Raw genomic sequence first — 26,797 nt, 5'->3', positions numbered from 1 at the left:
GACTTATCCTTTTCATCCTTCAGAAGATGCCAGAAGAGAGTCAGCAGGTCCCCATATATCATGTAATAAGGTGGTCGGATAGCGCTCCGGATGTTCCAATGTTATCTGACAAAAATCCAGCCTAAAGGCTCCCAAAAACAGAGCACAGGTTTTTTTTCTCGTACCTATCTGTAACTATTACCAGAAGAACCCCTTTAAATTAACAAACCATTTCAGATTTCATACAGTATTCTCCCACTGATGACTAATCTTAATTTGCTTCCTGACAGGTAAGATAAAAACAATGACACAGACATCTGTGTAGCCTTGATTATTTAGTTGACCTAAGCTTAATGCCATCTGTGGCACATGTTCTCACCTCTTGTTTCCACAGCTTGGATACACTTCCGGATGATGCTGAAGCCAATGCTGTCCAGCTGGGCGGCTAATAGAAAAGATAGAGTTTAGAATATACCTGACACCATTAATCAGAAGCCTTTTATATATCATTTTTTTCACAGGACTAATACAAACATAAAATCACCATGACAATAAAACACTTTTTCCACATACCAAAATACGATTTTCTAACTTTCAAATTGTTCTCGACTGTACCACTTTCCTGATTTACATGTTATTATAATTATTTTTCACATTTTGCTTTAGGGTGTGGTCTGATCATGTTACCCAAAGGAGACGCAAGCCATGCATAAATACTACCAGGGCTGGGGAGTCGGAGTCAGAGCCCATTTTGGTGGAGTTGGAGTCAGTATAAAATGGACAGACTCCCAAAATATATAATAAATTGGGTATAGTAGTTCAATGCAGTTTGTGGGGAATAATTTTTTCATAAGAATTTGGGAAAGTTATGAAATGTTCTATAAATGTCTGTTCTATTCCTGATCTAAGGTCTAGACTTTAAGCTGAGATGAATCTGTGTAGCAGGTAATGTTCATGATAAGTAGTGAAGCTTCTCCTCTACATAGAAGGGGAAAAAAAATAAACACACGGAAGGAAAGCCTACATACATCTCAAAATTTCTGGAGTGAACAGGAAAGCAGGATTAAAGAAAGTAAGTACTTCCTAAAGCATATCTAAACTCTCAAACTGTACATAAATCAATAGTCCAGTATATGTGTCACACTCACGCCCAGACTGGCTGGTGCGGGCGTGCGGGGGTGTGGCCCCACTGGACCACAGACCAGACTACCCTGGAAGGGGCGTAACTAAGTAGCTTCCTAGGTGTTCACTGGAGCCTCTGATGGTGACGTCAGATTTGTGTGGCAGGAAGCTTCCAGGTACCACTCCAGGGTGGTGTCTGGCTGTGGCTGCTGATCCCACTGGGTAATGGAACAGACAGGAAAGTGGGCACGGCTGGCATTCTGGCAGACAGGCGGGCATGGCTGGGACACAGGCAGGCAGACGGGTACAACAGAGACACTGGCAGGCCGGCGGGCACGGCTGGCTCTGGCAGGCAGGCGGGCACGGCTGGCTCTGGCAGGACAGGCGGACAAGGCTGGTACACTGGAAGAACCGGAAGAACCGGTAGGGATCGGTCTGCAGGCAGGTATGTAAAACAGGTACGACCTGTTCAGACAGGAGGACTTAAGAATAGGTAGAGAAAGACCGCAAGAGCAGATGCAGAGCGAAAGCACGGGAGCTAGAGCCAAGAACAGAGATGCAGGAGGCGGATCCAAGAGCAGGAGGCGGAGCCACTTGCCGAAACGCAGGAGGTGGAGCCACGTGCAAAAATGCAGGAGGCAGAGCCGAACACAGGAGGCGGAGCCAAGTGCAGAAACACAGGAGGTGGAGCCAAGAGCAAGAGATGTAGAACCGCAAGGAGCTGAGCCGCAGAACGAGAGCTGCACGGAGCCGCAGAACGAGAGCTGCACGGAGTTGCAGAGCAAAGCCACAGAGTGCAGAGCAAAGCTACAGAGCAGAGCTGAGAGCAAAGCCACAGAGTGCTGAGCTGAGAGCAAAGCCACAGAGTGCAGAGCTGAGAGCAGAGCAAAATCACAGTGCAGAGCAAGACAGAGTGCAGAGCCCAGAGCAAAACCACAGAGCAGAGCAATGTCACAGAATGCAGAGCAAGGAGCAAAGCAAGGTCACAGAGAGCAGAGCCAAAAGAAGAGCAAAGCAAGACACAGAGTATGCACAGCAGGGAAAGGAAACCAAGGCAGGGATATAAACGGACACAGGAACAGGACTAGGCTAAGACAAAGTCAGGAACAGGGCAAAGGCACAGAGACATGGACACAAGCCAGGGTACGACGCCCCTCTGGGTGGCTACACAAGGACACAGGCCAGGGTACGAAGTCCCACTGGGTGGCAAACACAAGAGTAACAGAGACAGGGTCTGGCACTTCAGCAGCTAAGTACTGACTGAGGTAGTAAGTTGCACAGGCCCCCACCAATGGGTGGGGATGTCTTAAATACAGGAAGCCTAATGGCTATTGGCCGGGGACACCTTAGCAAGGTGCACACAGTTTCAATAAGACACAGGAGTTGCTGGCGCCGCCCCCCTATGCACACATAGCATGCACAGAGCAAGCAGCAGACATGAGGCACACAGCATGGAGCTGGCAGCAGGGAAGTCACAACAAGGCCCAGAGAAGTAAGTGAGTTTGAGTGTAGTTCAGATGGGGGATGGGAGGCCATGCAGTGATGCCAGCAGGGTTGTTACAATATGTTGTCTCTGTATGCTTGATGTTTTAGTTTGTTTTTCCTCTTAGCTCATGTCTATAGAAATTAGCTGCTCTGATGACTTGTATACACTACACAAAGAATATAAGAAGAAAAAATGTTTCCTAACATCTCAAATTCAGAAATACAGTAACCGGATCGATGAGGACACATATATTTGTGTGTGTGTGTTCTGGAATGTGATTCAGCACAAACATGCTCCCTCCCTCCTCCCCTCTTCATAGACTGTGAAGAAATATGATGTGAAGCATTTAGTGAGCTGTACCTGCTGAGACAAGCATTGACATTGAAAGTTCAGAGTAAAGATATTTAACAACACATTTTACAAACGTTATACTTATCTGTCCTATTGATTTATGCAAAGATGTTTTATTTCAATTCCCAAATTATACAGTGCATGATTCTCTATTCTTGCAAGAATTACAATATACTTTTTTTTTTTTTACAGGACAATTTTGAGAGCGAATTTACATAATTACAAAATGTCTAAGAGGCATCTTAGGAAGTCAGCTGTATTTGAGCATTTCACAGTGACTCAAGATAATATTCACTGACACACAAAATGTTTAAGTGACCCAGATGAAAACAAATGCTGTGATGCCAAAATCAGTGCATACTCAGGCTGTGGTAAAAATGCTCCTTCAAGGGATTCCAATCTAAAAAGACATTTACAATGCTGCCACCCAGTTTACAAAGCTGTGACTGAAAAAGATCACAGCAGCACCAAGAGTCCAGCACTTCCCGCCTGGCAAAGGAGGAGGAAAGAGCATCTCAAACGTCAGTTACAAGATATTTTGTAAGTGACAAAGTTACTGTAACAATGACAGCAGATGTGTTTAAAAGACAGCTCTTCGAGCTTGTTGTGAAGGACTGTGTACCATTAACATTATTTGCACGACCAGCTTTTACAGCTCTTAATGGAGAAATGGCTCACAAACTTGGCGTTTCTCTGGAAAGAGAAAGTATTAGAAAATTAGTGATTGAAGAAGCCCTTACCCAAAAGGAAGATCTTAAAAAGACTCTCAAGAGACACTTTGTATTTCTTAAAATGGATGCTTGCACTTGTCACAGAGTGAACTATTTTGCTATCAACGTTCGATATGTTTGTAACAACAAATAAATTGTTACTAAGACACTGGCAGTAAAAGATACTAAAGCTCATTACAGCAGCCAGTTTCTCCAGACCTTAGTGGAAAAAGTTCTACAAGATTATTAACTTAAAAAAAACATGTTCTTGTTACTGTAACTGATAATGCTTCAAACATAAGTACAATTAAACTGATGAATGAGAATAATGAATGTGAACAGCAGGTAGAAGAACATTTCACATTCAGTATGTTGGAGATGGAAGACCACAGTGCTGTTCCCATAATGGAGGAAAAAACAGATATTACTACAGAAGAACAGCAAAATGATTCTTTACAATTAGATGATCTTGTTGAAGCTGCTTCATACATCTTTCCTATTCATCACATGCGCTGTGTTGTGCACACGCTGCAGCTGGCAATAAGAGATATTCTGCAAGAGGGACATGCTGGAACTCTGATTAGCAAAGTGAGGAAATTGGCTATTGCTGCCAGAACCCCTAAATTTGATTTCATCTTGAAGAGACGTGCTGGAAAAGGGGCAATTGTGGATCAAGCCACTCGGTGGGGCAGCACCTATTTAATGATTGAGTGATTGCTTGAGATGAAGCCCTTCCTTGTAGACATGGCCAAGCCTCAGGAAACACTACATGAAGGTCAATGGACACAGGTGGCTGAATTGAAGGAATTGCTTCATCATCCATTTACAGTAACTAAAAAGTTACAAGCTGAGGGTTTAACTCTTGGCATTTTTATAAAAGAGTGGAAGAACTTGTTGTTTTCCCTGTCCCAAAGAGAAGGTTTAATCGCAGATGGCATTGCTGCTTCAAAGAAACAGAGAGAGGCACTGTTATTAGAAAAAAAAAATATTCCGGCAGCTCTTTATGTGGACCCAAATCATCATATATTGCAGGATGATCAACAGCTTATTAAAGGAAAAGAAGCTTTGATTGAGGAAGCAGTTAGGATGAGTGGGCTACAGGATGGCCAAGAGGACTCGGGTCCTGACAGTGCTGCTGCTGCCGTTCCTTCATCTTCATCAGATGAGGAGTTTGATTTCGACAAGTATTTGGACGACATGGAGCAGGCAAAGTGTTGCTGCAGGGAAAAAGATTCCACTCCCAGAGAAAACAGATTGACCATATTTCAGCAAAATTTTTCACTTGCTCTCAAAGAAGTAGAAGATTTCAATCGTTCATCAAAACTGACTGTGCTCAAGGCAATTCCTTTATACCCTGAAATTGTTAGAGATGTTGCCCATGTGGTTACTGCTTTGCCACCAACCCAAGTTAGTGTAGAGAGGTTGTTCTCTAGCCTTATAATAATTAGGTCAGATTTGAGGTCATGTATAAAGGAGAATCTGATGGAGGCGATACTATTTCTCAGAACAAATTCATAGACTGCACAAATGCTATTCAGTACGTTTTTGTTGAAAACTGTTTTTTCTCCACTTAATGCAGAGTGTATAATACATTGCAAGTATGCAAAGTTTTTTTGTTCTAAAGTTGTATTCCAATAAATATATTTTATGTTCTATCTAAATGGCTTGATTATTGTATCATAATAAAGATTAAAAGCCTGATGTTACCATTTTACTACAGTAAATTTTTCACTTCCACATGAGCCACGTATAAGGGAGTCGGTGTCATGGGACTTGAGGAGTCGGAGTTGGAGTCGGAGGTTTGGCTTACCAACTCCACAGCCCTGAATACTACTATAGGTTTAGGAAATGTCACCCAACCCTGTACTGCATTTTATATTGGATAACTTCACCAATCCCAATGGAAAATTCACGATATTTTTGCATCTCTAAGTAGAAGTTGGGCGTAATCTAAAATCATAGCTGTATGGTGTATATTGAGGCCAAAATTCTTCTACTTGCCAGAACTGAAATAAAAAGTTTGGGGATAGTATTAGCAGCAAAACACTTGGCCAAATCTATTCATCCCAGTGGAACAGCAATAGGATCTTATTACTTTCACAAACTGGCCTCTATTATACTGAAGTGCTGCAAAGTGAAAGGCTCGCCTGGGAATTTATTAGAGTGAAATAAAATATTTATTTTGTACAAAGTTATGATACCCTAAAGGCATTCAGCTCACATCCTGAAAGAGAGATCTGAAACCGTCAAAGTAATGAAATATAAGACTCAATTAAGCAGTTCAGTAACCGGGATTTCTCTCTGTGTTATTCCGATTTCATTTTTACAAATGAATATTACACAGAATGAATAACTCTGAAATTGTTTGAATATATTGAATAGAAGTGAGAAACTTCGATCGAAAAAAAATAAAAAACAAAATCAGCAAGTCCACTAATACATTTTGTGAGCTTTGTTATTACACCATACCTGTAGGTCAGTACAGTCACAGCAATGGCAAATGTATACATTTTTGTATGTTTTGTAACTCTGGCAAAAAAAAAAAAATTGTGTTGTCAAACCTTGCCGCTGAAATACCACCTTTCCTTGGTGAAAGCAACTGAAGGAGCGAAAGTCAACAGAATGGAGGAGCTGGTCCAAGTCCAACAGCAGCAGCATCAACAAGAAAAACTATTGGTGCAGCAGCTGCAACAGCAGCAGCAGAAAAATAGGAGGTACTTACGTGGTAGATTGAACTCCTCATAGAGGTAATTCGTGGGAGGCGGACAGCCCCTCCCCCAAGTCCAGGTGATGGCTCATATGTCAAGAAAGCGGTAAGACAAGCCATGCAAAAGATGACCCCAGAAGATGATGTGGAGGCATTTTTGACTAACAGGTAGCAGTGCAGGAGAAGCTGCTGCCAGAGCAGTGGGTGGAGGTGCTCGCCTCATATCTAACTGGCGAGCCCCAAAAGATATATTATGACCTGACTTTCCAGGATGCAAAAAGAGTATGCCAACTTGAGAACTGAGGTCTTGGTGCGATTAGTAGTGACTGACAGTCAGGGCACAACGGGTGCACCACTGGGACTATAGCAGTGACAAACCTCCCCCGTCCCAAATGTTCGATCTCCTACACATTGTCCAAAAGTGGTTGCAACCTGAATCTTCCTCCCCAGCATAGATGGTGAAGAGGATCGCTATGGTCATATTGATACACTCATTTCCCAGGCCGATGCAATCCTGGGTTGCCCAGGTAGACCCCGTAATGCTGATAACCTGGTGTGCCTGGTGGAAAGGTACCAGATGGTCAAAAGTTCATTGGGGAAGCAAGGAGTCTTAGCATCTCCATACTGGGGTTCCCAAAAGGGGGGGGATGATGCCCAAAAGAAGGTAACTAGAACCACACCTGGGGGCGTCCAAGAGCCCAAGAGGCATCTGGCTTGTTGCCAAAGGGCCCATCTAATAACTTAATTTGTTGGAGGCGATATACCCCAGGTCACATAGCTGCCCACTGCCCCATGACCGCCGAGCCAATGGACTGCAGTATAGGATGGAGCTGCTCATATTTTGCATACCCTGCCTGCAGTGCTGTCCCTTAACCAGACCAGGGGCCTCTGGCATGTCCATGAATGGAGTGCAAATGACTTGTCTGTTGAAATCTGGTAGTTTAGTAACCTTAATAAGGGCCACAATTCCTCATTGGCTAAATCCTGGGAAGATGGTGGGCATCTGCTGTATCCATGGAGATGCTAAGGACTGCCCTGTGTCCGGAGTGGTCATAGACACAAACTGTGGCAACGCGTCCTATGAGGTGGGTGTAGTCAAGGACCTATTGCAATCTGTTGTAATAGGGAGGGAATTTACATGGTCTTGGTACTTATGGGGAAAAGGGAGGATGCCTGGTTGCCCGGACAATGGCCAGTTCACTCCTAAAGAAACCTCACAGGTCGCAGCTGATTGTTTCCCTTTTGTGTGCTTGTTTGCTATGAGGATGAGGCAGTATCCTGGAGTCCAACATCCCTGAGCTGTAAGTGTCCGGCGGAAAATATAAGACCACCCAACTCAGGGACTTAACCCTAAAAGGGTGTTTGATGTGGCTGTACTTAATGGTGTTGCTCAAGAGCCAGGGGTTGACACCTGATACCCGTACTTTGCCGTAAATGGGGAGTTAATATACAGAGTCACCAAGCTGAGAGGGGAGGTAATAGAGCAGTTGCTGGTGCCAGAGCCATATGGATGCAGTGTGTTAGACATGACCCAAACACATGTGCTATGTGGTCATGTGGGGGTAGGAATGGTTCCTCGGAGGTTCCATTGGCCCAGTTGTCAGAGAGAAATCGTACATTATTGTAGATCATGTGCTATCTGCCAGCTGACTTCCCCAGTGGTTCACGTCCGTAGCACCTTAGTGTCGTTGCCTATCATTGCGGTTCTATTTGATCGCATAGACATGGACCTAGTGGGACCCCTGGTCAAGTCCGTCAAAAGGCATCAGTATATCCTTGTGGTAGTGGAATATGCTACACGGTACCCAGAGGCCGTACTACTACAATACTCCTCCGCCAAGTGTAGAATAGTTGTTATGGGTTATCAATACATAGGTGTTACTAACCCTGCCTGTGATAATGAGCTGGCCATTGAAAAGTGATATCTACAGAACAGGTATTATCAGCCTGTTATCGGCCTTAGCATCCAGAATAAAATGTTGTTTTTTTGGGGGTTTTTTAATAGTATATATTTTTTTAAATAGTATATAGTAGATTTTCATTGAAAGTTTTAAAATCAAATTGAGTAATAATGCAAAGAAGAAGCACAATCTTTTCATTAAAAAAATACAAAACGAATAGCATTAAGGGGAACGAGGGGAGGGAGAGGAAAGAAGAAGGAATGGAAAGGGGGAGGCCAAGAGCAAGTTGAGTTCTGCTCGATGGATGTAGTTTATTAACTGCATTCAGAGTTTGTAGCTGTGTGTCAAAAGGACTTTAGTTGCTGTATTCAATTTCAAGATTTTTTAAATGCAGGAAGTGACATGGAAAACATAAAAAAAGACAAAATTAGATGCTCAGTATTTGAAGCAACTTTGTAAATACTTTGTATTACTTAAACTAAACACTGGTATCAACGTCCTTTAACACTGTGTGTGGTTGCAATAAAAGTAACATTTAAATGGAATTACATTATATAACAATACCAGTGATAATATAGGTGAGCTTCTGTAAATTATGGGCAGCACAGTGGCTCAGTAATTAGCACTGTAGCCTTGCAGACCAGGGGTCCTGGGTTCAAATCCCACCCAGGACACCATCTGCAAGGAGTTTATATGTTCTCCACGTGTTTGCGTGGGTTTCCTCCGGGTTCTCTGGTTTCCTCCCACATTCCAAAGATATAATGATAGGGAGTCTAGATTGTGAGCCCCAATGGGGGCAGTGCTGATAATGTACGTAAAGTGCTGTGGAATTAATGGTGCTATATAAGTGAGTAAAAATAAAATACATTTTAATGCAGTGGTAATTTTATGGAAGAGAAGCATTTACTTATAGGGGTTGTCTTATTTCTTACTTTTAATCCCCAGAAACTGTGGCAAAATGCTGCATGTGTTTGCACTGGTCACTCATCAATTAAAAGTCCTACAACAAAATATCTTGGCAGATCATGCCCGAAGCAGAGCTATTCACAATCTTTCATTAGGAAAGTTAAAAAAAAAAAAAGTACATCCTTATTTACAAAAAACCCTCAAAACAATGCTGAAAGTAAAGATAATCTCAAAGTTACAATAGTCAAATATAAATGCAAAATGTAAGGGGGTTGTCTGGTCACACACACTGTCCGGATACCCACACTGATCAGCTGTTATTTGCTGTGTTATTTTCTGGATATAAACATTGAGAGGAGCTGGAAATTGCAGTTTAAGGTGTAGCAGCTGCTGCCGAGTACAGCAGAACAACTATCATTTGAATAGGAGCTGTCCTGAAGAAGGTAGCAATGTACCCTAGACCCTAAACGAAGCTATACTTTGCAGCCCCGCTCAAAGTGTTTACAATCAGCAAACGCAAATTTCAAACTATTTCACTTGAGTGTACCCTGAGTTCTATGTGGATATTTTCCCTCAAAAATTGCATAACATGTGGAAAAACCACAGGTAAAAAACCCATATGCCTTTTTAATGCATTTACACTGTGGAAACACATCAAAAACACATGTAATCCACAAGACTGTATCATCAAAGTTTTATCAAAGTAAAATATCAGGAAGTATCAAAGTCAATGCAGCCTTTTTTATGACATACAAAAAACAAAAACACTGCAGAGTCCAAAAGCTGCATGTAAACAAATGCACTTAAAAACACAATGAAAAGTCACAAGCAATACAATTTACCGGTACTTCATAGGTGCAGAAATATTGCAGAAAATCTGCCACATCAAAAACTCATAAAATACCTCTCATGGAAACATAACCTAACACTTTGTTTATTATAATACTAAACACAATCCATTCGATACAATACTAAGGTATCCATAGATTTGATCCCATTTTCCACCTTTTGGTAACAGCTTATTAACATTTAAAGCCATCAAACAGACAAGAAAATTTCAGATTCATCCAGATGGAAAGGACAAGACTAATTCCCACTAGATAGTAGCTAAGAACGTCAGCTTCCTGTTCAGATCATGAAAGGTCAGGGATTGTTTTGCAGTCTTGTACCCTTTTAATGGCAAGAAATAATATCCAATTAAATATCCAGGCAGCTTTTATCGTTCTCTGATTTGACTCTTAATGAGGTACTACAGGGATAAGAGCTTATGTCTTGGAGCTTGTTTGCTAAGCTTCAGTACAGAAGTTTTGACTCTGTCTCCCAGGGGCCACAGCCTAATTCAGCAGTAGCTCAGCAATTGCTGAAGAGAACTGGCTTGCTGATGAATGTCGGAACTCTGCTGTCAGCACAACTACAGCCCACTCTCATAGTTATCAAGGACCTTTCACAAAATTGTACAGATCACCAAAATGGGGCAAAGTGATTGATTAAAATGTTAGTTGCTTTTTTTTTCTCCACTACATTGCGAAGATGTTAGGTTTTAAAATTTAGGGCAAACATACAAATTTGAATCAAGGGGGCATTACCAGATATTCTTCTCTTGGGGGAGGGGGTGTTACTTTTTCTCCTGTATGATGCTGCCCAATCATAAGGTAGCAACACACAGCGGAAAACAAAAGTCAAAACACAAAAACACAGAAAATGATCTAACAGGTATTTTTAGCGTGATCTGGTGAGAACGTCATGGTTTTTATTACTTTTGTTTAGTCTCTTTAGGGTACTTAGACCAGCATTAGTTTGATCACATACACAATACTGTGAAGAAACCAGATTGTATCTTAATTTCCCAGACAACCATGTTTTTGCAAACCAAAGGAACTGGCTTTTTATCTATATATTGGCTTGTGAATTGGTTCAGATTGCGTTAATGGGACCGCGCTAACGAACAGCGTTGCACGGCGAAATTAACGCCGTGCAACGCGTCCGTTAGCGCGCCCATTGGCAGTGGTTTGAATCACCACTTTTACAAATGAAAAAAAAAAGCATAATTGGTGTTGGTGCCTCCGTATATCAAAATATTATTTAATTCATAAACTTTAATGCTGTAAACAAAAATAAGAAATCGAAAAACCGGACCTGCGCACCTCCCATTAAGAATTAAATACAAAGGTGATTGAAATGTTGTATGTGCCCCTAAATGGAACCATTAAAAACTAAAACTCTGCGCAGAATAGAAGCGCTCTCATACAGCTCCTATAATAGAAAAATAAAAGTTGTGGGCCTTGGAAAATTGCAGAACAACCACATTATATTTTTATATTTAGTTCAGAATTATATTAGGACACCAAATTAAAATAAACAAATATATATCACTTTGGTATTCCAGAAATTGTGCCGACGAAGAATCTTGTTGCTAGTTCACGGCCATTATCTGTACTCCAAACGAGTACATTTTGTTATCAATGGATCTAAAGGTAGGCAAAAAGATTAGGGAAAAGCAGGGCTTTGGAAGACACATGCATTTTTCTATTTAACAGAAATGAAGACAAGTTCCCTAACAAAGTGATTTGCAAAAATTTCATAATTTCCATGCTGAACAAAATTTATAAATAAAATAAAAATTAATAAAGTTTTGTTCCACTTTGAGTAACAACTAGAGGCACGTTTTCCCATCCAAACATCCTAGATAGATTAGTTTTTTTATGAACTATGCACTGGCCCTGGATGTTTGATCCAGACAAACAAACTGGCAAATTATGCAATGATTCCCAGCAAGCTAATGAGAGGCTAGCCTATAAAATATTACCACCTTTCTAGGAAAACTTAAAACTTATTGTTATACATCCAAGTTAAACAATTTTTGAGCTGAAATAACAAGCGCTAGCGGACAAAGTTTAGACTACAGCCATTACATTACAGAAATATGGATTACATCATTTCTAAAAGAAACTTATTAGTATTCAAAGCACTGACAAATACGGACACAAATTTGTTTGCTAATTGTAACAAATCAAATGGTAAGGTGTTGCAGATCAGAAAATATACACATCAGAGCTACCATATAGTGCCACCATAAAAGTAGTATGCACTATAACATTGCTTATTAGACAAGTGAACCATGATGTTTACAGGTTTACAAATATTAAAGAATGTCCTAAAAGAAAAAAAAAATTCAAAACCACTGGCATCTTCTACTAAGGGGTTGACAAATACTTGGATAATTCCTTTCTAAAATCCATGTGTCTCCTGAGTAAAATAAAAGCCTATGCTCACCTCCCGCATTGCTTTTGTTCCAGCGATATAGATGACTGGTTCCCCAGCGTGTGCATGACACAACGACTGCTGATTGGCTGAAGACCTCACATGACAAAACCTCAAGTAAAGGTACCGTCACACTAGACGATATCGCTAGCGATCCGTGACGTTGCAGCGTCCTCGCTAGCGATATCGTCCAGTGTGACAGGCAGCAGCGATCAGGCCCCTGCTGTGCTGTCGCTGGTCGGGGAAGAAAGTCCAGAACTTTATTTCGTCGCTGGACTCCCCGTAGACATCGCTGAATCGGCGTGTGTGACACCGATTCAGCGATGTCTTCACTGGTAACCAGGGTAAACATCGGGTAACTAAGCGCAGGGCCGCGCTTAGTAACCCGATGTTTACCCTGGTTACCAGCGTAAAAAAACAAACAGTACATACTTACATTCAGCTGTCTGTCCCTTGCCGTCTGTTTGCTGCACTGACTGCTGGCCGCAAAGTGAAAGTGAAAGCACAGCACAGCGGTGAGTCACACAGCGGTGAGTCACCGCTGTGGCTGTGCTGTGCTTTCACTTTGCGGCCAGCAGTCAGTGCAGGAGCAGACGGCAAGGGACAGACAGCTGAATGTAAGTATGTACTGTTTGTTTTTTTACGCTGGTAACCAGGGTAAACATCGGGTTACTAAGCGCGGCCCTGCGCTTAGTTACCCGATGTTTACCCTGGTTACCGGGGACCTCGGGATCGTTGGTCGCTGGAGAGCTGTCTGTGTGACAGCTCTCCAGCGACCAAACAGCGACGCTGCAGCGATCCGGATCGTTGTCGGTATCGCTGCAGCGTCGCTAAGTGTGACGGTACCTTAAGCACTGGGACACTGGAATCAAATTTGCTGGAACTATGTAGTTATGGGCGGGGAGTATGGGCATTTCTTATTTTACTCGGGGAACTCAGGTGTTTATAAGAAGGAATTGTACAAGTAGAGGAAACCTCCTTTAAGAGTGACCTGACCTCTACAATCAACTGCTTGAGTGGTGAAACTAGCATGTAAGCCAAGTGTAGAAGCTGCAGGGACCATAGGACTGGATGCCATCACTTCTGGTACCCACATGGACCACTGGAGCAGCGACAGATTGAAGGTATGAGTACCTGGCATGTCTACCTTTCCATATAAGGCGGCCAATTTTGTGAAATCCCGGTAAATACGGACTAGTGAAATTATATGCCACACAGTTTAAAACACAACTTATCACAGCATCCTCCTCCTAAACAACCATGTACAGTGAAAGCACTACTGTGCTCAGCACTCTGCAGGTCACTTCCATACACACAACAGAAGGCAGGTAATGTGATAAGAAACCCCAAGCCATTTCATAATCCAATCACAAAACGAAGTGCAGTCAACAATAGATTGGCAAAGAAAAAAAGCCAATGAATTGACAAAATGTAATTTCCACTGATCGCACTACCTTCAAGAGAACGGCTCTCCTGCTACTTCCAAGATAAAGGTTGAAACAAATTGCTATTTGTACAGTTAGTAGCTTGCATTTCCACAATTATTACAGAGAAAACCCATTCTAAAATACATTTTTGGATTGCTTGCAGAAAGCCTTGGCGAAGAGTGGAAGAACTGAAGTTTAAAAGGGTGGTTCGAAAGCCAAATACATTTTCATTCAAAATCTATATAGTGTCAAAATTTAGAATGAACTGTCACGTATGGCCACTCACTAATTGTGTAACTGTGGTAGACAATTAGGTCACGTTCACACGTTCAGTATTTGTAAGCCGAAATGTATAATAGAAACACGTCACCACTTCTGTATTTATCCTGGTTCTGGCTTACAGATACGGATGGAAAATACTGACCAAATACTGAACGTGTGAACGTGACCTAAATGTGGCACTGTGTGTTGAATTTCGAGAAACTACTTGTTAGGCCAAGTTCACACTTTGCGGCGTCCCTCTGCGGGTTCTCCCGCAGCGGATTTGATAAATCTGCAGGGCAAAACCGCTGCGGTTCTCCCTGCAGATTTATCGCGGTTTGTTCCGCGGTTTACGCTGCGGGTTTCCGCCTGTACTATTGATGCTGCATATGCAGCAATATGCAGCATCAATAGTAATGTTAAAAATAATAAAAATTGGTTATACTCACCCTCTGACGTCCCGATCTCCTCGGCGCTGCACCCGGCGGTCCGGTTCCAAAGATGATGTGCGAGAAGGACCCTTCGTGACATCACGGTCATGTGACTGCGACGTCACCGCAGGTCCTGTTCGCACAGCAACTCTGACCGGACGGCCGCGTGCAGCGCTGAGAGGTGAGTATAACATGATTTTTTATTTTTATTCTTTTTTTTACCCCAAATATGGTTCCCAGGGCCTGGAGGAGAGTCTCCTCTCCTCCACCCCGGGTAGGAACCGCACATTAGCCGCTTCTTCTGGCAACGTGGGCACAGCCCCATGCGGGAAGTAAGCGGTTCAATGCATTCCTATGGGTGCAGAATTGCAGCGATTCTGCACAAAGAAGTGACATGCTGCGGGTTTTAAACCGCTGCGTTTCTGTGCAGTTTTTCTCGCAGCATGTGCACAGTGGTTTGCGGTTTCCATAGGGTTTACATGTAAATGGAAACGCTATGGAAACTGCTGCGGACTCACAGCATCAAAATCGCGGCGGTTCCGTGGTAAAAACCGCAAAGTGTGAACCCAGCCTTAAATTAGTTATGTGGAAGTTTTTACATTCTTGTGTGACTGGTTTATTGCAAGCAGCAAAAAGTTTGCAAACTTTGCTAATATAATTTAGAATAGGGTGGAAACATTTTAATAGCAACTGTAAGTAGAATACAGGAATTATTAAAACCAACAGTAATCATTATGGGGGAATTCAACTTGGAGCAACATTTTTCAAAGATGCAGAAAAGTTCAAACCAGTACTTACATCCTTCACTTTGACTGTCTTTATTTGAATTGTAGACCTAAGAAAATAAAAAGAGATATTTAGCAATGAATATGGAGGAAAAAAAACAGATTTTGAGTGAAAAATGGAAAACATTCAAAAGAAAAGTTAATCCAAACAACACCTAATGACATAGCATTTACGGTATGTAACATTACCTATAAAACAGACCTTGTATATTTTGTGATAACATATGAAACTGCAAATATAAATCTTAAAACATACCCCTCTGACGTAAATTCCTAGCTCATAATTATTTTGATAGGTGGTACAATGTTACCACAGATCTAGCAGATGACAACCCCTGGTTTAAAATCTGGAACTTTTATTGCTTTTTGGAAATATTGTACTAAGATTTGTGCATAAAATAATAATGTATTAATACAAAATTATAATTCATAAGAGTAATGACAATTTATGATTAATTTGAAAGTGCACATGCATGTTTTCGGTACAGATGGGGTTGAACCTATGAAACATTAGTCTGACATCGGGTATGGTCTAACAAATTAGAAGACGTTTGCTTGTGTGCATGTGGTCCATAGGTAAATGAGAATAAGCAGTTATATTTTATGGATGCCATCTGCTTGTACATACTAAGTAAACCATCTTAAGCCATTTTACAAATACAAAGATTTAATATTAGGCTAAATGGGTTTGAAAATATCTATATACATAATTGTCTAAGGGGTACTTCCGTCTGTCTCTCTGTCTGTCCTTCTGTCATGGATATTCATTGGTCCTGGCCTCTGTCTATCATGGAAATCCAAGTCGCTGATTGGTCGCCGCAAAACAGCCACGACCAATCAGCGACGGGCACAGTCCGGAAGAAAATGGCCGCTCCATACTCCCCGCAGTCAGTGGCCGGCGCCCGCTCCCCGCAGTCACTGTCTCCGGCGCTCCGCTCCCCGTAGTCTGTGTCCCCGGCGCTCCGCTCCCCGCACTGTGTCCCCGCCGCTCCGCTCCCCGCACTGTGTCCCCGCCGCTCCGCTCCCCGCACTGTGTCCCCAGCGCTCCGCTCCCCGCACTGTGTCTCCGGCGCTCCGCTCCCAGCACTGTGTCCCCGGCGCTCTGCTCCCCGCACGCTCCACCCTCCCCTCCGGTCACCGCTAACACAGGGTTAATACCGGTGGCAACACATTCCGTTACCGCCGCTATTAACCCTGTGTCCCCAACCTTTTAATATTGATGCTGCCTGTGCGGCATCAATAGTAAAAATATGTCATGTTAAAAATAAAAAATAAAACAAAAAACCTGCTATGCTCACCCTCCGCCGCCTTTCTCGCTCCGCTCCACGCTCCCGGGACCGCTCCATTGCAAGCCTGCCGTGACGTCACGGTCGGTCATGTGACCGCGACGTCATCATAGGTCCTGCTCACACCAGCCCTGGGACGGGACTGCAAGCTGCCGCTTGCAATGGAGCAATCCCGGGAGTGTGGAGAGGAGCGAGAAAGGCGGCCGATGGTAAGTATAGCAGGACTTCAACGGGCTATACGTGAGTATATGTTTTGTTTTTTTTAAGTCTCTATACTACGTGCCTCTGTGCTGGGCAATATACTACGTGGCTCTGCTATATACTATGTGGCTGGGCAATACACTACGTGGCTGGGCAATATACTATGTGGCTCTGTGCTGGGCAATATACTACGTGGCTCTGTGCTGGGCAATATACTATGTGGCTCTGTGCTGGGCAATATACTACGTGGCTCTGTGCTGGGCAATATACTACGTGGCTCTGTGCTGGGCAATATACTATGTAGCTGGGCAATATACTACGTGGCTGGGCAATATAGTACGTCACTGGGCAATATACTATGTGGCTCTGTGCTGGGCAATATACTATGTGGCTGAGCAATATACTACGTGGCTGGGCAAAATACGACGTGGCTTGGCAATATACTACGTGGCTGGGCAATATACTACGTGGCTGGGCAATATACTACGTGGCTGGGCAATATACTACGTGGCTGGGCAATATACTACGTGGACATGCATATTCTAGAATACCAGATGCGTTAGAATCGGGCCACCATCTAGTCTACTATATAATTGTCTAAGGGTCACTTCCGTTTTTCTGTCTGTGTCTGTCTTTCTGTGTCTGTAACGGAAATCCCAAGTCGCTGATTGGTAGCAGCAAAACGGCCACGACCAATCAGCGATGGGCACAGTCCTGCGGCGAAATGGCCGCTCCCTACTCCCCGCCCCCGCTACGTCATCGTCTCGCGAGACCGCAATGCACTCTTGGGACCGGAGCGTCGCGAGGAGCATCGGTAAACGCCTCGCCTGGATCTGGGGGCCGACGGAAGGTGAGTATATCACTATTTTTTATTTTATTTTTATTTTTTAACAGGGATATGGTGCCCACATTGCTATATACTACGTGGGCTGTGTTATATACTGCATGGGCTGTGTTATATACTATGTGGCTGTGGTATATATTACGTGGCTGGGCAATATACTATATCGCTGTACTCTATACTATGTGGCCTGTGTTATATACTGCATGGGCAGTGTTATATACTACGTCTCTGTGCTATATACTACGTGGCTGTGCTATATACTACATGCCTGTGCAATATATTACGTGGCTGTGCAATATACTATGTGGCTGTGCAATATATTACGTGGCTGGGCAATATAAAATGTGTCTGTGCTATATACTACGTGGCTGGGAAATATACTATGTGGCTGGGCAATATATTACCTGTGTTGTGTTATACGCTACTTGGCTGTGCTATATTTCTCTGTTGTATCTGTGCATCATGAATCGTGGTATGTGTTAAAAAGGGAGCCCACTGAGACTTCTTTCGCCCGGGACCCTCAAAAACCTGGAGCCAGCCCTGGCTTCACTGATTGTTTGCGGCCGGGCGTGACCAATCAGCGACAGGCGCAGTCTGCCCGTGAATTGGCACGGAATTTGAACCACGCTTCGCTAATTGGTCACGGCCGGCCGAATCCTGTGTATAAATTCTATTATTCTGAAAACTTTATAAATAAACTACATACATATTCTAGAATACCCGATGCATTAGAATCGGGCCACCATCTAGTATAAATATAATTGTAGTGGCGATTATGGTGAGACTTATATTCTGAAATATGATATAAACTATCTGAATCCGATATCTCATAGGATCCTTCAAATGTCCCTCTGGTTTTATTGAAATGAACATTCCTGCCACTTCCTTTTTTGTTACAGAACATATACATTGCTCAGCATAAATTAGTACACCCCAGCAGATTTGTCTGAAAACCTTTCCTTTCAGAATCAACATTTTCTGTGATACCATTCTAGAAAATACTCCCACAAATTTGAACCATTGATTGCAAAAAAAATTGTTATTTTACACATCCAGTACAGTAATTTTCCTAACAAATTCATTTAAGACCATGCTACAAAATGATTATATACCAATGAAAGTTTTAGGAGCAAAGCTAAAGTTTAGACTACAAAATTCTAATTAACAAGAATTCAACCACAGGTAAGTCCAATGATTCATTAAACAGGTATCCAACAGACAGTTGACTATACAAGGGCGTTTCTCCAAGAAAACCCCTTATTTCAAGTTGTTGGTAATGGCACCACATGGAAGAGAAATGTCACAAGACTGGAGAAAGAAAATAATTTCTTTACACAAGAAAGGTGAAGGCTATAAGAATATTAGAAAAACTTTACTTCTCAGTCAGAATATTGTAGCAAAAGGAAACCAACAATTTAACAAAGATGGAACTGCAACCATCTCACAGAGACATCTAGGAGAACCATATAAATTAACTAACATTAAAGCTACACTCTAACACTATAGCATGCAAACATGACATATGGAATTGGAATAGCCATTACTCCTGTAAGCCTTCAGTCCAGGAGAGGTATTGTATTAGGTTAGATTCCCAGAAAAGAGGATAGCCTAGTCATTGGATGCTGGGCACCCTTTAATTGTCCAATCTCCCTCCTTGTGTACCTGTGTGCCTTGTTTATTTTGCCCATGCTTAAAGGGAACCTGTCACCCCCAAAATCGATGGTGAGGTAAGCTCACCATCATCAGGGGCATATCTACAGCATTCTGTAATGCCGTAGATAAGCCCCCGATGTTACCTGAAAGAGGAGAAAAAGACGTTAGATTATACTCACCCAGGGGCGGTCCCGCTGTGGTCTGGTCAAATGGGTGTCTCCGGTCCGCTCCGGCGCCTCCCATCTTCATTCCATGACATCATCTTCTGGTCTTCACGCCGCGGCTCCGGCGCAGGCGTACTTTGTCTGCCGTGTTGAGGTCAGAGCAAAGTACTGCAGTGCGCACTTTCCGGCGCCTGCGCACTGCAGTACTTTCCTCTGCCCTTAACAGGGCAGACAAAGTACGCCTGCGCTGGAGCCGCGGCGTGAAGACCAGAAGAGGACGTCATGGAATGAAGATGGGAGGTGCCAGAGCGGACCGCAACACCCATCGGAGCAAGACCGCCCCTGGGTGAGTATAATCCAACGTCTTTTTCTCCTCTAACATCGGTGGCTTATCTATAGCATTACAGAATGCTGTAGATAAGCCCCTGATGTCTGAGCTTATCTCACCATCGATTTTGGGGGCGACAGGTTCCCTTTAATGTATTTGTCTATATTTGCCCCCTTTTTCACATGTAAAGCGCCATAGAATAAATGATGCTATAAAAATGTATAATAATAATTTATGTGCCAAGTATCTTCATTTTAACCTAATTTCTAGAGCAGTAATGCAATTCCAATATCATACATTTTATGTTTGCATGTTATAGCATTACAGAGTGCAGCTTTAATTTGTTCGTTATATAAAGAGGTGGCTACTCTTAGCTTGCACCTATTCACACCTGTTTTCTGTTTGGGAGTGACAGTCAGTCTTTGATGTTTAACCACAGAAGTTAACACCTGAACAGGAGCATCCAATGATTGAAGAAAATAGGCATGTAAGCTTACACCAGGTAGAAAGTCAAACTGAGATGTGTGTTTCTCATGTCACAATTGAGCATACACTGCAAAGGAATGGCATGTATGGATGTCGTCCATGAAGGAAACCTCTCCTATGGCCCAGGCACAAAAAAAAAAAAATTTCAATCTGCCAGAGCCCATACTGAAAAATATGAAGACTCTACACCCTAGGGTGATAAGACCAAGATAAAGGTTTCTGGAACTGATGGCTTCAAAACTATATGGCCTCACAAAGTTGAGGAGTACAAAGATAAACTCATGGTGCCCACAGTGAAACATAGTGGAGGCTGCATAAGTGCTGCTGGTTTCAAAAAGCTACATTTCATTGAAGGTATCATGGATTCACAGATGTATTACTCTACCATCACTCAGTGTCCTTAGTAGATGCTTACAATATGACAATTATTAAAAAACACATCTAAGCCCACTGTTGCATTTCTGAAAAAGAACAGGGTGAAAGTGATTCAGTGGCCATGTAATTTTACCTTAAAGGGAACCTGTCACGTGAAATTGGCAGGACCGGTTTTCGGTCATATAGGCGTAGTATTCGGGTGTTTGATTCAAGATTGCCTTGCACAGGCGTGTACTACGGAGGACAGAGAATGAACTTCAATCCAATATTGCGGGCAGCATGCAGCCAGCGGGTAAGGAAAGGGTGAATCAAACACCCGAAAACTCCGCCTATATGACCGAAAACCGGTCCCGCCAAATTCAGGTGACAGGTTCCCTTTAATTAGCATGTTCGAGTTATGGCTTGCTCACCATCATTCTTCGGAAAGGCCAGGTGATGCAAATTTCCCAGCTTTATAAAAACCCAGCCTCCTCTAACCTTGTGCTGAAAAACACAGCAATGGGTTCTTCAAGAAGCAGCCTAGCACTCTGAAAATTAAAATAGTGGACACCCACAAGGCAAGAGAAGGCTATATGAAGATATAAAAGTGTTTGCAAGTTGCCCTTTCCTCAGTTCAAAATGTAATCAAGAAATTACAGTGGAGGTAAAGATGACGTTGTAAGATTGCTAGAGGCAAATCAGAACCCCCGCTTGACTATAAAAGATGTTCAGAAAGATTTCGCAGACTCTGTAGTTGTGGTACATTGTTCTATTGTTCAGAGATACATGCACACCTGCACAAATATGGCTTCATGGAATAGTCATCAGAAGAAATCCTCTCCTGTGTCCTCACCCTAAAATTCAATGTGAAAAGTATGCATAAGGACATCAAAACAAGCCTGATGCACTTTGGAAACAGTCCTGTGGACCGATGAGGTTAAAATAGAACTCTTTGGCCACAATGATCAAAAGGTATGTGTGGAGAAAAAAATGGGCACAGAATTTTATAAAAAGAACATTTTGCCAACCATTAAGCATGGGGTTGGATCAATCATTCTTTGGGGTTGTGTTTTGCAGCCAGTGGCATGGGGAACATTTCAGGGGTAGAGAAAATAATGGATTCAATTAAATTTCAACAAATTCTTGATGCAAACATAATCAGCATCTGTAAAAAAGCTGAAGTTGAAAAGATGATGGCTTCTACAAATGGATAATGATTTTCAGCACATGTCAAAATCCACCATAGATGACCTCAAAAGGAAAAAGCTGAAGGTTTTACAATCGCCCTCACAGTCCTCTGATCTGAACATCCTTGAAAAGTTTTGCATAGGTCCATTTTCCATTTTTTAAAATGTAAAAGATGAAAAAATATATACTTTTCCCTATCATACAAAGGAAATGTGTCATCTTTACCTGTAGAACTTTAAGAGATCATTTCATATTCCGCCCAAACTTTTACATGCCCCTTGTATGTCTCCTGAGCTGAACCCAACTGATACACCTATACAGAATTTTGAAGAGACAAGTTGAGTATCACTCTGCATCCAGCATGATGAAAGCAGTGAGGCTCCATTGACAAAGGAGACAGGAATAGAAGGCGCTTATCTATTGTTGTGAGGTGAAATAAAGTAGGAGAGTCACCACCTGAGCCTGCAGAGATCATCGAAAGGAAGAACTAATTACCTGCCAGCAAATGCTTCGACCCATTAAAAGAAAAAAATAATAATAACCAAAGTCCCAAATTACTATAAATCTATATATACTTTTAACAAACTTTGCATAAATGAATAGTACAGGAAACTTAAAAAAAAAAACACAACAAAAAAACTGTAGTACATCTTACAGAGAAATCTGCTTCTTTCTCTGCTTTGAAGACACTACTACCCCTTTCCCCTGCCACCTGAACTTGACATCCAATCTGAAAAAGCAGCTTAACTTCTTTTTATCTGACAAATGCCAGTACAGTTAGAAGTCAAGTTACCCAGCCTATTATACTCTATGGAAAGAAAGATCCTAATGAGCTTTCTGACAAGTCTTACCTCACTCTTGAACTGGATTCCGGGTGGGACTGGAATGCCTAGGGCCAACCAGTAACATTTACTCTAGGGGCTCACTGTACAATTACATGCAAATATTACCTCATCTTGATTCACAAATGTACTGATTCTTCTATATAATAATAAACTAGGTAAATTGTTAAATGAATGATGAGATTACTGTCTATAGATCGTGAAATTAGTGTATTTTGCCAAAAACTACTCATACAAAAGGATTGAGGGAGCCGTGCCTGCACAGGGGCCCACTGGAAGATTTATCTGCTTCACAGTGGGCCAATGTGGGCCTGCAGTCACATCTACACAGCAGAGCTGGATAACATCCTCCATGCTGCAGCTACTTCTCTCTGTGTGCTAAGGAATGAAGAGCAGGGATTCATTCTTGTGTTCGGTGTTGTGTCTAACAGAAATTATCTTCCCCATACACAGCAGCTAGTCTACTCCCACTAGCTCAGAGTCAATTGCAAATTAGAGACAGATCCTGCATAGGTGAAAACTGGTGAGAATGCAAATTACACAATCATACAATGGTCAGAAGTGGAATTATTCCTCATGTAAAGAAACAAGATAGCCTATTTTGAAAAGGTTCAGTTACCCTTTAACCTCAAATGTATTTGTATACGTTATATTCATTTGTAATGTGTTCTCAGTATATCATTCTGTTGTCTGTGCATAGCAAAGCTTTCTAGTTGACAGACCATGACCTAGATGTAGCCTTGCAAAGCTTGTGTGCAACCCCCACTCGCTGTAAATCTCCCAAGGCCATTAGCCAACAGAGTTTGCCGAGATATAATTGGACAAGGGCACAATTCTGAAAGAGGCATGTCTCACACTGGGAGCGACATACGGCATGTCTGGCCGAAGGAACGTAGATTATGTATCTTACAGTTCTAACACTTTTACGGTTTTATGTGAAATACACATTGATGATCACGGCAGAGTGAACGAGTTGAAGCAGGATTTGTTAGCTGTGAGTAAATGTTTGATTTGGAATGCAGAGCAGCTGCAATGTACAATGATGTCACAGCGCGATATGCTATTGGTTAAACCCTGAACAGATGTGCGTATGATCTCTGCCAAAACAGACTGGAATCTAAACTGCTGCCAGGCCATAGCACATGTACCAAGCAGGCTCAAGTCAACTCTAGGGACAGTCCCCTGCAATGGCACAGACAGCAAAGGGAAAGAATCCTTAAGAATAACATCTATAAAACTAGTTGGTACATCAATCCTGGCTAAGCAGTCTGAAAACAATTACATATTTCTTTATAACTGTAAGTGCAGACATTATCTAACAAATGGCTTGCATTACATAAAGAAATGAGAACTACGCAAACATTAAAAATAATGACTTGATTTACTGCAGAATTAACTCCTTGTAAAACATTTTAAAAATCACTCATGAACTGGACATTTTTAGCTAAATGGTTTTAGTAGAGACAGATTTCACTATAAAGATCTAAATTTGTCCTTTTCTGAGATCATAAGTTTACACTTTGGTTGTAGTCACAAATATATTTCTGCCCTCCACAATTTTCAGATCAACAAACACTAGATTTAGAAAGTTATTAAGATGTCCACTTCGTACACTATGCAAGAAATTATTGAAAGGGATGATCCAAAACTAAAATTTACTGTAATCCTAAAAGGTCAGTTTATTTAACCCCTTAAAATCCCCCCCCCCCCCCCCCCCGCACACACACACACACACACCTTCTTAACCAGGCCAAATTTAACAAATCTGACTACTGTCCCTTTATGAAGAAATAACTAACGCTTGAATGGATCCCATTGATTCGGAGTTTGTTTTCTCGTGACATATTGTACTTCATGATGGTGGTACAATCTCTTCGGTATGACTTGCATTTATTTCTGAAAGCATCCAAAATTTTGCCAAAATTTGGAAAATTTTGCAATTTTCAAACTTTTAATATGTATGCTATTAAATCAGAGTTATGTCACACAAAATAGTTCATAAATAACATTTCCCACATGTCTACTTTACATCAGCACAATTTTTTTAAACACTTAAACACTTTTTTTCGTTAGAAAGTTATAAGGGTTAAAAATTGACCAGAGATTTCTCAGTTTTCCAACAAAATTTACAAAACCATTTTTTATTTTTTAGTAAAAAAACAAAGATATCTTCAAACAGGGGCCAAACAAAGTATAAAAAATGAAGTCTATTGATCACATAAAAAACCGTAGTAGCAAATCACCAAAGGAGGTCCATAGACATAGGAGAAGCAGACCAACTAGTTTCAGCTTATAGCCTTTAATCATGGTATAGCTGCTAGAAAGAAAAGTTCACAAATAAAGCTGCTGACCAAGAAAGCCAGCAGGGCAGAGAATGTTAATTAGAGGTGCAGCTGAGTATTAACTCTTTAAAGGAAAAAACAGGTACATCAACATAAGTTCCATAGAATATATCGTGTAGACAATATTAACTATATTGGAGGATCAAGTCCTGACGAGTATTTCAACCATTAGGACTCCGTGTGTGTAGTTTAAATATCCAAAATGTTTCACGGTTCAACACCTTTCTTCTCAGATCACCCCTTCTTGCGGGTATGTAGAACTTCTCAATACCTGAAAAGTTAAGCGCTCTGGTATCCCCTTTATGAACCAGATGAAAATGCTTAGACAAGGCAGATATTGAAAGCTGTAAAATTAACCGTATCCGAGAGATGGCGACGAATACACTTTTTAAGTGGTCCCACTGTGCATCCAACATATTGTACCATGCAATTGGTGCACTCCACAAGATAAATGACACCCATGCTATTACAATTAATAAAACTTGGTTCCTGGGTGACCATTGAGTAAAATGTGTTTTTTTTTTCGTTTTCGGCATAAAGACATGCCTTACATGAGACATGACCACATCTATAGAACCCCTTGAAGGAGAGCCAAATAGATTTACTTGGCTATCTAGATGAGTTAAAGAAGCTAGGGTATAATAGATTTTGCAGAGTGGGAGCTTTTTTAGAAATAAAATTCCAATTTTTTTTTTTTTTTTTTTTTTTTTTTTTTTTAGAATCAAAGCAAGCTTGGAATCTTCATTAAGAATTTGTAGGTATTTCTTATTATTGGTGATATTAGAAAATTGTAGACTAAACTCGGTAATAAAATTAATGGAATCATTTTTATGTTGTTGATTTCTTCAATCCAAAGAATTATTATTGCGTTAAAATAATAAACTAGTACAATCTGTTTTGTCCACAATATTTTCTGCTCTTTTAATTTTTTTTTTTATTTAGGGACTCTCAACACATTTGAAGTGACTTTGAGGGGCCTATATGAGAGAAAATACCCAAAAGTGACACCATTGTAAAAACAGCACCCCTCAAGGTGCTCAAAACAACATTCAAGAAGTTTGCTCACCATTCAGGTGCTTCACAAGAATTAATGAGATGTGGAAGGAAAACATGAACATCAACTTTTCTTCACAAAATGTTTTATTTAGACCCAAATGTTTTTATTTTCACAAGGGTTAGGCTACTTTCACACTTGCATCATACGGGTCAGTCGCTATGCGTCGGGCCGACGTACCGACGCACGTTGTGAAATTTGTGCACAACATGGGCAGCGGATGCAGTTTTTCAACGCATCCGCTGCCCATTCTGAAGTCCGGGGAGGAGGGGGCGGAGTTTCGGCTGCGCATGCACGGTAGAAAATGGTGGACGCGACGGACAAAAAAAAACATTCACTTGAACATTTTTTCGTGCCGACGGTCCGTCAAAACACAACGGATCCGTTGCATGATGGACACGACGTGTGGCCATCCGTCTCGATCCGTCCCTAATACAAATCTATGGGGAAAAAAAAAATCGCATCCTGTGAGCACATTTGCAGGATCCGTTTTCCCAAAACGACGGATTGCCACGGATTGCTAAAAACGCAAGTGTGAAAGTAGCCTAACAGGGGAAAAAAAAATGTACCCCAAAATTTGTTGTGCAATTTCTCCTGAGTATGCCCATACCCCATAAGTGGGGGAAAACCACTGTTTGGGCACACGACAGATCGGAAGGGAAGGAACAACTTTTGACTTTTTTAATGTAAAATTTGCTGTAATGATAAGCAGATGGTTGTCCCGTTTG

The 26,797-nt window shown here is 41.7% G+C and overlaps 1 protein-coding gene across 2 annotated transcripts in view; it reads right to left on the bottom strand.

The window, feature by feature from the left end:
* ARHGAP26 (Rho GTPase activating protein 26) overlaps positions 1 to 26,797 on the bottom strand; it is a 590,718-nt gene that overhangs the window by 340,701 nt on the left and 223,220 nt on the right. For both annotated transcript variants that reach the window (XM_069764052.1, XM_069764053.1), the window contains exons 12-13: positions 15,341 to 15,377; positions 359 to 424 (exon numbers count right to left, since the gene is read on the bottom strand). In XM_069764052.1, coding sequence (XP_069620153.1) covers positions 359 to 424; positions 15,341 to 15,377 — 103 coding nt within the window. The remainder of the gene's footprint in view (positions 1 to 358; positions 425 to 15,340; positions 15,378 to 26,797) is intronic.

Source organism: Ranitomeya imitator, chromosome 4, assembly GCF_032444005.1.
Source record: "Ranitomeya imitator isolate aRanImi1 chromosome 4, aRanImi1.pri, whole genome shotgun sequence".
In the NCBI taxonomy this organism is placed as follows: Eukaryota; Metazoa; Chordata; class Amphibia; order Anura; family Dendrobatidae; genus Ranitomeya; species Ranitomeya imitator.
Note: the sequence above shows the minus strand (reverse complement) of the source record. Positions and strands in the feature narration are given on the sequence as shown.